The 13994-nt window shown below is 44.4% G+C and overlaps 1 protein-coding gene across 1 annotated transcript; it reads left to right on the top strand.

Annotated features, from left to right (window-relative positions):
• Positions 1-10653: 10653 nt before the first annotated feature.
• On the top strand, positions 10654-13464 carry LOC125552011 (elongation factor 1-alpha). The gene is made up of 3 exons (XM_048715456.1): positions 10654-10810; positions 11308-11779; positions 12340-13464. The coding sequence occupies exons 2-3, from the start codon at positions 11318-11320 to the stop codon at positions 13219-13221; spliced, it is 1344 nt and encodes a 447-aa protein (XP_048571413.1). The 5' UTR covers positions 10654-10810; positions 11308-11317; the 3' UTR covers positions 13222-13464.
• The last annotated feature ends 530 nt before the right edge of the window (positions 13465-13994 follow it).

The following is a 13994-nucleotide window of genomic DNA, read 5'->3' as shown; positions in this document are numbered from 1 at the left end:
GTGAACATCTTCATTTTGATCGTATCTTCTATACGACTCATGTTCGACCTTTCGGTCTCTTGTGTTCTGAGGCCATGTCTGTACATGCTAGGCTCGTCAAGTCAACCTAAGTGTTTCGCGTGTGTAAATCTGTCTTACACCCGTTGTATGTGAACGTTAGAATCTAACACCCGATCATCACGTGGTGCTTCGAAACAACGAACTGTCGCAACAGTGCACAGTTAGGGGGAACACTTTCTTGAAATTATTATGAGGGATCATCTTATTTACTACCGTCGTTCTAAGTAAACAAGATGCAAAAACATGATAAACATCACATGCAATCAAATAGTGACATGATATGGCCAATATCATATTGCTCCTTTTGATCTCCATCTTCGGGGCTCCATGATCATTATCGTCACCGGCATGACACCATGATCTCCATCATCATGATCTCCATCATCGTGTCTTCATGAAGTTGTCTCGCCAACTATTACTTCTACTACTACAGCTAACGGTTAGCAATAAAGTAAAGTAATTACATGACGTTTATGTTGACACGCGGGTCATAAATAAATAAAGACAACTCCTATGGCTCCTGCCGGTTGTCATACTCATCGACATGAAAGTCGTGATTCCTATTACAAGAACATGATCAATCTCATACATCACATATCATTCATCACATTCTTCTTGGCCATATCACATCACATAGCATACCCTGCAAAAACAAGTTAGACGTCCTCTAATTGTTGTTTGCATGTTTTACGTGGCTGCTATGGGTTTCTAGCAAGAACGTTTCTTACCTACGCAAAAACCACAACGTGATATGCCAATTGCTATTTACCCTTCATAAGGACCCTTTTCATCGAATCTGATCCGACTAAAGTGGGAGAGACAGACACCCGCTAGCCACCTTATGCAACTAGTGCATGTCAGTCGGTGGAACCAGTCTCACGTAAGAGTACGTGTAAGGTCGGTCCGGACCGCTTCATCCCACAATGCCGCCGAATCAAGATTGGACTAGTAACGGTAAGCATATTGAACAAAATCAACGCCCACAACTACTTTGTGTTCTACTCGTGCATAGAAACTACGCATAGACCTAGCTCATGATGCCACTGTTGGGGAACGTAGCAATAATTCAAAATTTTCTACGTATCACCAAGATCAATCTATGGAGTCATCTAGCAACGAGGGAGGAGTGGATCTACATACCCTTATAGATCGCGCGCGGAAGCGTTCAAGAGAACGGGGTTGATGGAGTCGTACTCGTCGTGATCCAAATCATCGATGATCCTAGCGCCGAACGGACGGCACCTCCGCGTTCAACACACGTACGGAGCAGCGACGTCTCCTCCTTCTTGATCCAGCAAGGGGGGAGGAGAGGTTGATGGAGATCCAGCAGCACGACGGCGTGGTGGTGGAAGTAGCGGGATTCCAACAGGGCTTCGCCAAGCGCTGCGGGAGGAGGGAGATGTGTCATGGGAGGGAGAGGGAGGCGCCAGGGCTTAGGTGTGGCTGCCCTCCCTTCCCCCCACTATATATAGGGCCAAGGGAGAGGGGGGCACAGCCTTGGCCCTTCCTCCAAGGAAGGGTGCGGCCAGGGAGGAGTCCATCCTCCCCAAGGCACCTAGGAGGTGCCTTCCCCTTTTAGGACTCTTCCTTTCCCTTATCTCTTGGGGCTGGTGCCCTTAGCCCATATAGGCCAAGGCGCACACCCCTACAGCCCATGTGGCCCCGGGGCAGGTGGACCCCCGGACCCCTTTCGGCACTCCCGGTACAATACCGATAATGCGCGAAACTTTTCTGGTGACCAAAACAAGACTTCCCATATATAAATCTTTACCTCCGGACCATTCCGGAACTCCTCGTGACGTCCGGGATCTCATCCGGGACTCCGAACAACTTTCGGGTTACCGCATACTAATATCTCTATAACCCTAGCGTCACCGAACCTTAAGTGTGTAGACCCTACGGGTTCGGGAGACATGCAGACATGACCGAGATGACTCTCCGGTCAATAACCATCAGCGGGATCTGGATACCCATGTTGGCTCCCACATGTTTCACGATGATCTCATCGGATGAACCACGATGTCAAGGACTTAATCAATCCCGTATACAATTCCCTTTGTCTAGCGGTACGATACTTGCCCGAGATTCGATCTTCGGTATCCCGATACCTCGTTCAATCTCGTTACCGGCAAGTCTCTTTACTCGTTTCGTAACACATCATCCCGTGATCAACTCCTTGATCACATTGTGCACATTATGATGATGTCCTACCGAGTGGGCCTAGAGATACCTCTCCGTTTTCACGGAGTGACAAATCCCAGTCTCGATTCGTGCCAACCCAACAGACACTTTCGGAGATACCTGTAGTGTACCTTTATAGCCACCCAGTTACGTTGTGACGTTTGGCACACCCAAAGCACTCCTATGGTATCCGGGAGTTGCACAATCTCATGGTCTAAGGAAATGATACTTGACATTAGAAAAGCTTTAGCATACGAACTACATGATCTTGTGCTAGGCTTAGGATTGGGTCTTTGTCCATCACATCATTCTCCTAATGATGTGATCCCGTTATCAATGACATCCAATGTCCATGGTCAGGAAACCGTAACCATCTATTGATCAACGAGCTAGTCAACTAGAGGCTTACTAGGGACATGGTGTTGTCTATGTATCCACACATGTATCTGAGTTTCCTATCAATACAATTCTAGCATGGATAATAAACGATTATCATGAACAAGGAAATATAATAATAACTAATTTATTATTGCCTCTAGGGCATATTTCCAACAGGAGTTTCTTCATGCAGTAGTAAGGTACACATCAGTAACATGTATATCAAATATACCTTTCATTTTGCCATCCTTCTTCTCCGCCAAATACTTGGGGTAGTTCCGCTTCCAGTGACCAGTCCCTTTGCAGTAGAAGCACTCAGTCTCAGGCTTAGGTCCAGACTTGGGTTTCTTCACTTGAGCAGCAACTGGCTAGCTGTTCTTCTTGAAGTTCCCCTTCTTCCCTTTACTCTTTTTCTTGAAACTGGTGGTCTTGTTGACCATCAACACTTTATGCTCCTTCTTGATTTCTACCTCCGCAGCCTTAGCATTGCGAAGAGTTCGGGAATCGTCTTATCCACCCCTTACATATTATAGTTCATCACGAAGCTCTTGTAGCTTGGTGGCAGTGATTGAAGAACTCTGTCAATGACACTATCATCAGGAAGATTAACTCCCAACTGAGTCAAGTGATTGTGGTACCCAGACATTCTGAGTATATGTTCACTGACAGAACTATTCTCCTCCATTTTGCAGCTATAGAACTTATTGGAGACTTCATACCTCTCAATCCGAGCATTTGCTTGAAATATTAACTTCAACTCCTGGAACATCTCATATGCTCCATGATGTTCAAAATGTCGTTGAAGTCCCGGTTCTAAGCCGTAAAGCATGGCACACTAAACTATCGAGTAGTCATCAACTTTGCTCTGCCATGTGTTCACAACATCTGGTGTTGCTCCTGCAGCGGGTTTGTCACCTAGCGGTGCTTCCAGGACGTAATTCTTCTGTGCAGCAATGAGGATAATCCTCAAGTTACGGACCCAGTCTGTGTAGTTGCTACCATCATCTTTCAACTTAGCTTTCTCTAGGAACGCATTAAAATTCAATGGAACAATAGCACGGGCCATCTATCTACAACAACATAGACATGCAAAATACTATCAGGTACTAAGTTCATGATAAATTAAAGTTCAATTAATCAAATTACTTAAGAACTCCCACTTAGATAGACATCCCTCTATTCATCTAAGTGATCACGTGATCCATATCAACTAAACCATGTCCAATCATCACGTGAGATGGAGTAGTTTTCAATGGTGAACATCAATATGTTGATCATATCTACTATATGATTCACGCTCGACCTTTCGGTCTTAGTGTTCCGAGGCCATATCTTCATATGCTAGGCTCGTCAAGTTTAACCCGAGTATTCCGCACGTGCAAAACTGGCTTGCACCCGTTGTATGTGAACGTAGAGCTTATCACACCCGATCATCACGTGGTGTCTCGGCATGACGAACTATAGCAACGGTGCATACTCAGGGAGAACACTTATACCTTGAAATTTAGTGAGAGATCATTGATACGTCTCCGTCGTATCTACTTTTCCAAACACTTTTGCCCTTGTTTTGGACTCTAACTTGTATGATTTGAATGGAACTAACCCGGACTGACGTTGTTTTCAGCAGAATTACCATGGTGTTGTTTTATGTGCATAAAACAAATATTCTCGGAATGACCTGAAACTCCACGGAACATCTTATAAAAAAAATAAAAAATCCTCGCCAAAGATGAAGACCAGGGGCCCACACCCTTCTCACGAGGGTGAGGGGCGCCCCCCCCCTAGGGCGCGCCCCCCTACCTCGTGGGCCCCCTGGATGCCCTCCGACGCCAACTCCAACTCTATATATTTGCTTTCGGAGAGAAAAAAATTAGAGAGAAGAAATCATCGCGTTTTACGATACGGAGCCGCCGCCAAGCCCTAAAACCTCTCGGGAGGGCTGATCTGGAGTCCGTTCGGGGCTCCGGAGAGGGGGATTTGTCGTCGTCATCATCATCAACCATCTTCCATCACAAATTTCAAGATGCTCACCGCCGTGCGTGAGTAATTCCATCGTAGGCTTGCTGGACGGTGATGGGTTGGATGAGATTTATCATGCAATCGAGTTAGTTTTGTTAGGGTTTGATCCCTAGTATCCATTATGTTCTGAGATTGATGTTGCTATGACCTTCTATGCTTAATGCTTGTCACTAGGGCCCGAGTGCCATGATTTCAGATCTGAACCTATTATGTTCTCATGAATATATGTGAGTTCTTGATCCTATCTTGCAAGTCTATAGTCACCCACTATGTGTTATGATCCGGCAACCCCGAAGTGACAATAATCGGGACCACTCCCGGTGATGACCATAGTTTGAGGAGTTCATGTATTCACTATGTGCTAATGCTTTGTTCCGGTTCTCTATTAAAAGGAGGCCTTAATATCCCTTAGTTTCCAATAGGACCCCGCTTCCACGGGAGGGTAGGACAAAAGATGTCATGCAAGTTCTTTTCCATAAGCACGTATGACTATATACGGAATACATGCCTACATTACATTGATGAATTGGAGCTAGTTCTGTGTCACCCTATGTTATGACTGTTACATGATGAACCGCATCCGGCATAATTATCCATCACTGATCCGGTGCCTACGAGTTTTCCACATACTGGTTCTCGCTTATTTACTTTTCGCTGCTACTGTTACAATCACTACAAAATACCAAAAACATTACTTTTGTTGTCCTTACTTTTGTTGCCACTACCACCACTATCATATTACTTTGCTACTAAACACTTTGCTGCAGATACTAAGTTTCCAGGTGTGGTTGAATTGACAACTCAGCTGCTAATACTTGAGAATATTCTTTGGCTCCCCTTGTGTCGAATCAATAAATTTGGGTTGAATACTCTACCCTCGAAAGCTGTTGCGATCCCCTATACTTGTGGGTTATCAATCATCTTATAATGCTACCGCCAAACTAAGCAAAATAAGATGCATAAATGATAAACATCACATGCAATCAATATAAGTGATATGATATGGCCATCATCATCTTGTGCCTTTGATCTCCATCTCCAAAGCACCGTCATGATCACCATCATCATCGGCTTGACACCTTGATCTCCATCGAAGCATCATTGTCGTCTCGCCAACTATTGCTACTACGACTATCGCTCCCACTTAGTGATAAAGTAAAGCAATTACATGGCGATTGCATTTCATACAATAAAGCGATAACCATATGGCTCCTGCCAGTTGCCGATAACTGTGTTACAAAACATGATCATCTCATACAATAAAATTTAGCATCATGTCTTGACCATATCACATCACAACATGCCCTGCAAAAACAAGTTAGACGTCCTCTACTTTGTTGTTGCAAGTTTTACGTGGCTGCTACGGGCTGAGCAAGAACCGTTCTTACCTACGCATCAAAAACCATAACGCGGTATAGTGATTGCTTTTTGATCTTCAGAAAGAACCCTGTTCATTGAATCCGATTTAACTAAAGTTGGAGAAACTGACACCCACCAGCCACCTGTGTGCGAAGCACGTCGGTAGAACCAGTCTCGCGTAAGCGTAAGCGTAATGTCGGTCTGGGCCGCTTCATCCAGCAATGCCGCTGAATCAAGAATCAACTAGTGACGGCAAACAATATGTATATACCCACGCCCACAACTCCTTTGTGTTCTACTCGTGCATAGAACATCTATGCATAAACCTGGCTCGGATGCCACCGTTGGGGAACGCAGTAATTTCAAAAAAATTCCTACGCACACGCAAGATCTATCATGGTGATGCATAGCAACGAGAGGGGAAGAGTGTTGTCCACGTACCCTCATAGACCGTAAGCGGAAGCATTATGACAACGCGGTTGATGTATTCGTACGTCTTCACGATCCGACCGATCCTAGTACCGAAAGTACGGCACCTCCGCGATCTGCACACATTCGGCTCGGTGACGTCCCACAAACTCTCGATCCAGCTGAGTGTCGAGGGAGAGCTTCGTCAGCAGGATGGCGTGATGACGGTGATGATGAAGCTACCGGCGCAGGGCTTCGCCTAAGCACTACGACGATATGACCGAGGTGGGTTATGGTGGAGGGGGGCACCGCACACGGCTAAGGGATCAATGATCAACTTGTGTGTTCTAGGGTGCCCCCTGCCCCCGTATATAAAGGAGCAAGGGGGAGGTCGGACGGCCCTTGGGGGCGCAGTAGGAGAGGAGGAGTCCTCCTCCTAGTAGGACTAGGACTCCCCTTTCCTAGTCCTACTAAGAGGAGGAAGGGGGAAGGAAGGAGAGGGAGAGAAGAGAATGAAAGGGGGGTGTCGCCCCCTTCCCTAGTCCAATTCAGACTAGAGGGGAGGGGCGCATGGCCCTGCCTTGGCCGGCCCTCTTTCTCTCCACGAAGGCCCATGTGGCCCAATAGTTCCCCCGGGGGTTCCGATAACCCCCCGACACTCCGATAATTATCCGGTGACCCCCGGAACTCATCCGGTGTCCAAATATAGTCATCCAATATATCAATCTTTATGTCTCGACCATTTCGAGACTGCTCTTCATTTCTGTGATCATATCCGGGACTCCGAACTATCTTCGGTACATCAAAACACATAAACTCATAATACCGATCGTCACCGAACGTTAAGCGTGCGGACCCTACGGGTTCGAGAACTATGTAGACATGACCTAGACACGTCTCTGGTCAATAACCAATAGTGGAACCTGGATGTTCATATTGGCTCCCACATATTCTACGAAGATCTTTATCGGTCAAACCGTATAACGATATACGTTGTTCCCTTTGTCATCGGTATGTTACTTGCCTGAGATTCGATCGTCGGTATCTCAATACCTAGTTCAATCTCGTTACCGGCAAGTCTCTTTACTCATTCCATAATGCATCAGCCCGTAACTAACTCATTAGTCACATTGCTTGCTAGGCTTATAGTGATGTGCATTACCGAGAGGGCCCATAGATACCTCTCCGATACTCGGAGTGACAAATCCTAATCTCGATATATGCCAACTAAACAAACACCATGGGAGACACCTGTAGAGAATCTTTATAGTCACCCAGTTACGTTGTGATGTTTGATATCACACTAAGTGTTCCTCCAGTATTCGGGAGTTGCATGATTTCATAGTCATAGGAACATGTATAAGTTATGGATAAAGCAATAGCAACAAACTAAACGATCATCGTGCTAAGCTAACAGATGGGGCAAGTCAATCACATCATTCTCTAATGATGTGATCCCGTTAATCAAATGACAACTCATGTCTATGGTTAGGAAACATAACCATCATTGATTCAATGAGCTAGTCTAGTAGAGGCCTACTAGTGACACTCTGTTTGTCTATGTATTCACACATGTATTAAGTTTTCGGTTAATACAATTCTAGCATGCATAATAAACATTTATCATGATATAAGGAAATATAAATAACAACTTTATTATTGCCTCTAGGGCATATTTCCTTCACAAGGTTAATGAAGATTGCCTCCCCAATGACCCCCCTCCAGCAAAGTGCCGGAAAAGGGCTCCAGACAGGATCGCTTCGCATCAGAGGCTCACGTTGGTGAGAAAATTGTATCAGGTCTCTCTTTGAGGGTTTTTGAATATTTGGGACTTTATAGGCCAAGAATTAGGGCAAACGGAGCTACAAGGGGACCACAAGCTAGTGTGGCACGTCGTACCCTCCAGGGCACGCCCCTTGCCTTGTGGGGCCCTCGAGGTCTTCTGGTCTTTCCCCGACGTTTCTAGGTTCTCTTATTGTCCAGAAAAAATCGTCAAAAAGTTTTGTCTTGTTTGGACTTCCGTAGGTATGTATCTTCTGGAAAACCAAAAACATGCAAAAGTAGGAACTGGCACCAGGCACTAAATTAATAATTAGTCTAGAAAAATTATATAAAATGATATATAAAATATACAAAAGTGATAATATAATAATATTTAACAATAAAAAATTATAGATACGTTTGAGATGTATCAATATCCATAAGCTTAATTCTTACTCGTCCACGAGTAGGTAAATGATAAGAAAAGAATTTTTTATGTTAAATGTTGCCTAACATGTTCTTGATCAAATGATATAATCATGGTATGAATATTGGGATACGAGTCATTCAAGGCAAAAGTCTATCAACTTGACATTGAAACAATAATACATAAACATACTAGTAAACATTCATTGCCTTTCAAAATAAAAACGCTAAAGAATGTGATCCCTACACACTTAATCATGAAACGCATGACATGCTCAGTCTTCCTAACACAAAGATATCAAATCATGAACAACCTCGATGCCAAACCAAGCAATTAAATCATACTTTTTCTTGCTTCACCTTTTTCAACTCTCACAAAATACTCGAGCATGAGTAGTAGGGATTGTCATGCAACAGATGCACTCGAGCTATAAATGTATGAAATTTCTCTATATGAAACTAAGTGGGTTTGCATCCAACTTACTTGCTCATGAAGACCTCGAGCATTTTGAGGAAGCTCGTCATCGGAATATGCAAGTCAAGTTCTATAATGTAAAAATCCCATTAGTATATGAAAACGAAAATCGTGAAGACTTTATATATGCAATACATGGTGCTACTTTGAGGGACATGTGTGGTAAAAAGATAGTAGTGTGCCCCCTCTCTCCTTTTCTCTTGTTTTTTTTCATGTTTAGCACTAAACACATTTGTCACTCTCCACTAATTAATACCATGTATGATATCAATGTTAGCATAAACAAAGTATTTATATGCTACCTAATATTAACATGCAATTTATATATTGTCTACTATAAATTTATAATATAATTAATACACTGCATAATACTAACGTGCATTACACGTACACAATTACTATTTACTATCAACATTACTTAAATAAGTCAAAATTCAGATCCAAGATGGCATGGAAACTTTATCAAAACAATATGTTTGAAACAACTTCCAATATATTAACCCATAAATAAAAAATTAGCACTCCACACGTTTCCCCCTTCCGCTCTATGGATAGGGAAAACTCTCCCCTCTAGACATCATAGACGAGCCTCTGGATTCGTTTTCCCTCTCCTTGTCGCTCTGGCAGCCGGTGGCGGGAGAGGAATCCAGTGCCTTCGTTCTGGCTAGTAGTTTATGTTCGAATTTTTTAGTCCTCGTAGATGCGACGCTTGGGAGGATGGCGATGCTTCTTCCTCAAGTTTGTCTTCTAGGCTTCGATCCTCCTCGATTTCGCTCATCTGGACATAGTCGACAAAGCTCCGGTGTAGATTCTTGCCGTCTCATTGGGGCGGCGATGTTAGGGTTTCTCGTAGTGTGTGCACGATAACGAGATTTGGTGTGAGTTATTTCAAATATATTCAAGGTTTCAATGGTGATGATTGCGACTACAGGGTGCTGGTCCTTACGGGCACGTGCACGAACACTTTCTCGCTGTCATCAACAAAGTCAAGCTGGCGAACCAACTTGTGGTTGGATGGTTATGAGGACAGTGCTATGTTCAGCCCATCAGGGTTCAAGCCTTATACTTGACATTGGTGGTCGCATTTTACTGGATTTTTTTCGGGCCTTCCGGCGATGTGTGTTCTGTGGGAGACGTTCGGGATGAGCGTATGTGAGTATATACGAGCGTCTACGTCTGTATCATGTTAAAAAAAGGAAAAGCCGACAAGGTCAAAGCTGACTCTGAAAGGGAGCCGCGAGAATTTTTATTATGTCGAGGTGCTTTGTCTTATGATGAACTTTTATAGATTTTTTTCAAAAAAATGAAATAAAATGAAAGTTAGCAAAGTAGTACTTTTTTTTTGACGCTTCTGGCAAAGTAGTACGAAATAAGAAGGGAAGGGTAAAACATTTTTTAAAAGCAAGTGCTCTGCCGGCCTCCTGCTCCAGTATCCCACAGGGAACGTGCACCCTACGTAAATCCAGGATGCCGAACTTGCGGCCTGCGAAATGTCTAAAAACCCATTCATCAACCTGTAAAATAATACAGTTCGTACGATCAAAATCGAACGGATAATGTAAATTACAGCGACAAGCACCAGACATGGATCAGGCGGCCAGGAAGGAACCCTAGAGCCCTCCGCTGCCAGTATAAATAGGGGAGCCATTCCGCTCGCCCGAACCCTCCTCAGTCCCCTTTCTTCCCCCCGACCGCCGCCGCCGCCGCCGCCTCCTCCTCTCGGTTCCCTCTCCTTCCTTCGAGGTTAGTCTCCCGAGCCATCTCCAGTGCGCTTAGATCTTCATCGATGGAGCGAAGCTCCTGTGTTCCACGCTCATCTTGGTAGCCTCCAATCCAGCCGGTCGAGTTTTAAGCACTTTTTTCGCGGATGCATCGTTTGTTTGTATAGCGTCGAGAAGGATTTTCTCCATGTTCGTACTGTTGCCTCGATCTGTAGATTCACTACGAAATTGCTAGAGCAGCCGCAAGCGCGAAGTATTACCGAATCGTTTCGATACTTTGCTGAATCTGTCGGTAGATGGACTAGTATCTCAATTTCGTAGACTGATTTCGTAGTATAACTAGTGATTGCAAACTATCTGCTATAGATCTAGCCCGATCAGTTTGTAAATCGTCTTCGTGTCGTGTTTCTAGATCTAGGCCTGCAGTCCGATAGCCTTCTGCTCATATTAGTGTTCCAGTTCATGCCAGTTCTTCGTTCTGGTCCGTTTTTGTCTAACTTTTTCTGATTGATTGTGCAGAGCTTCAGCCATGGGTAAGGAGAAGACTCACATCAACATCGTGGTCATTGGCCACGTCGACTCTGGCAAGTCGACGACCACTGGCCACCTGATCTATAAGCTTGGAGGCATTGACAAGCGTGTGATCGAGAGGTTCGAGAAGGAAGCCGCTGAAATGAACAAGAGGTCTTTCAAGTACGCCTGGGTGCTTGACAAGCTCAAGGCCGAGCGTGAGAGGGGTATCACCATCGATATTGCCCTCTGGAAGTTCGAGACCACCAAGTACTACTGCACCGTCATTGATGCCCCTGGTCACCGTGACTTCATCAAGAACATGATCACCGGTACCTCCCAGGCTGACTGTGCTGTTCTCATCATCGACTCCACCACTGGTGGTTTTGAGGCTGGTATCTCCAAGGATGGCCAGACACGTGAGCACGCTCTCCTTGCTTTCACTCTTGGAGTGAAGCAGATGATCTGCTGCTGCAACAAGGTATAACTTGTCAAAACACTTCATCCCTGAAAGGCCATATACTGTGTATAGATGTTGCTACTTGTGTGGTAGACTTATTTGAGGTTGCTATATGATCCAAGTTCTTGATTTTAACTAACATGTAAACATGTTCTGAATCAATTGCTATTCATATTGCTGCACACATATTTTGATTATAGTGGTTTAATTGTATGTTTGATTTGTAGTACATTTGGATATACCAGCTTCTACATGTATGAATCTTCATGTAATATTAAATGGTGTAGGAGTTGGATGTGACTTTTCATCATCTAGATAAGAACTATCCACAATGTATTAATATTTGTCTATCGTTATCCTGTACTCCCATCCCTGCAGTTTTTCCTGTAACTAGTTGATTGTTCTGCTGTTCTAATGTTTAATTCTCACTCTGTGCTTGGTAATGCTGTGCTAGTTGATTGTTCTGCTTGTTTATGCTAGTTATAATAGTATAATCAAGTTTTTTGCTGTTACCTGTTCGTAATATCTTACAGTTCCATCTTGGCTGAGTATCATTTAACTGTTCTACTGTTATTTCTTAGATGGACGCCACCACTCCCAAGTACTCAAAGGCGCGTTACGAAGAAATTGTTAAGGAGGTCTCTTCCTACCTGAAGAAGGTCGGCTACAACCCTGAAAAGGTTCCCTTCGTCCCCATCTCTGGGTTCGAGGGTGACAACATGATTGAGAGGTCCACCAACCTTGACTGGTACAAGGGCCCAACCCTGCTTGAGGCGCTTGACCAGATCAATGAGCCCAAGAGGCCCTCAGACAAGCCCCTCCGTCTTCCCCTCCAGGACGTTTACAAGATTGGTGGCATTGGAACTGTGCCTGTTGGCCGTGTGGAGACTGGTGTCATCAAGCCTGGTATGGTTGTTACCTTTGGTCCCACTGGTCTGACAACTGAGGTCAAGTCTGTTGAGATGCACCACGAGTCTCTCCTGGAGGCGCTTCCCGGTGACAACGTCGGCTTCAACGTCAAGAACGTTGCCGTGAAGGATCTGAAGCGTGGTTTTGTTGCATCCAACTCCAAGGATGACCCTGCCAAGGAGGCAGCCAACTTCACCTCCCAGGTCATCATCATGAACCACCCTGGTCAGATTGGCAACGGCTACGCCCCAGTGCTGGACTGCCACACCTCGCACATTGCTGTCAAGTTTGCTGAGCTGGTGACCAAGATTGACAGGCGATCTGGTAAGGAGATAGAGGCCGCGCCCAAGTTCCTCAAGAATGGTGATGCTGGCATAGTGAAGATGATTCCCACCAAGCCCATGGTTGTGGAGACCTTTGCCACTTACCCTCCTCTTGGTCGTTTTGCTGTCCGTGACATGAGGCAGACTGTGGCTGTTGGTGTCATCAAGGGCGTCGAGAAGAAGGACCCAACCGGCGCCAAGGTGACCAAGGCTGCCATCAAGAAGAAGTAATTCGACATTGATTTCCAAATCACTGTTCAGACACCAAGCAGTTTTTAGTATTGGCTGAGTTTTGTTAAGGGCATTGTTCGTACTGGTATATTTTAGCTGTTCAGCTGTTAGCGCTGCATATCGTGCCCTTGGTGGTGTCTGTCTTGTGCCTTTTACATACTGTGTCCTAATTTAAGCTTCGGTGAAACCTGGATGTTATGAGACCTGGTTGTGTCTTTTAATACTAGCTTGTTGCATTTTATCTGTGTAGGTGCTTTATCTAGTGCATTTTTGAAAGACACAAATGCATCTTAAACCATTTGTTCTTTTATTTTGAAGGTGTTCTTTTAGTTGCAAGCTTAACAATTTATTCCCTGTCTACTGATGGTTCATTGCCCTTTCCTCGCCTCTATTTCCTCGACAACGAAGATACCCCAAATTCTAAACTGTCACATTGCACTTCTTTTTCTACTTTTTACTTCCTAGTGTAGCAAAACCAAATTTTCAATTTTAAAAGGTTCTACAAAAAGAAATGACGTGCAGCATGATGGTTTCATCAAATAATCAAAGCTCAAATTCGTGCCATTGTGCGGTGGGGTTCCGTTTGCTGTATCTATTGATGCAATTGGTTGCTCCACTTCCAAGAGCACCGACTGATAGAACTCCGCTCTTTGTCACTTGGTTTGTGTAGTAGGGATATAAGTTGCCGGTATCTTAGAATCAGATGTATATTTGATGCACTAAGAGCATCTTCAATAGCATGTGTATATTTGGATGTTTATATATCCATATAG

The sequence above is a fragment of the Triticum urartu genome, chromosome 4 (assembly GCF_003073215.2).
Source record: "Triticum urartu cultivar G1812 chromosome 4, Tu2.1, whole genome shotgun sequence".
NCBI lineage: Eukaryota > Viridiplantae > Streptophyta > Magnoliopsida > Poales > Poaceae > Triticum > Triticum urartu.
The sequence above is the reverse complement of the archived record's forward strand: the minus strand, read 5'-3'. Positions and strand labels throughout refer to the sequence as shown.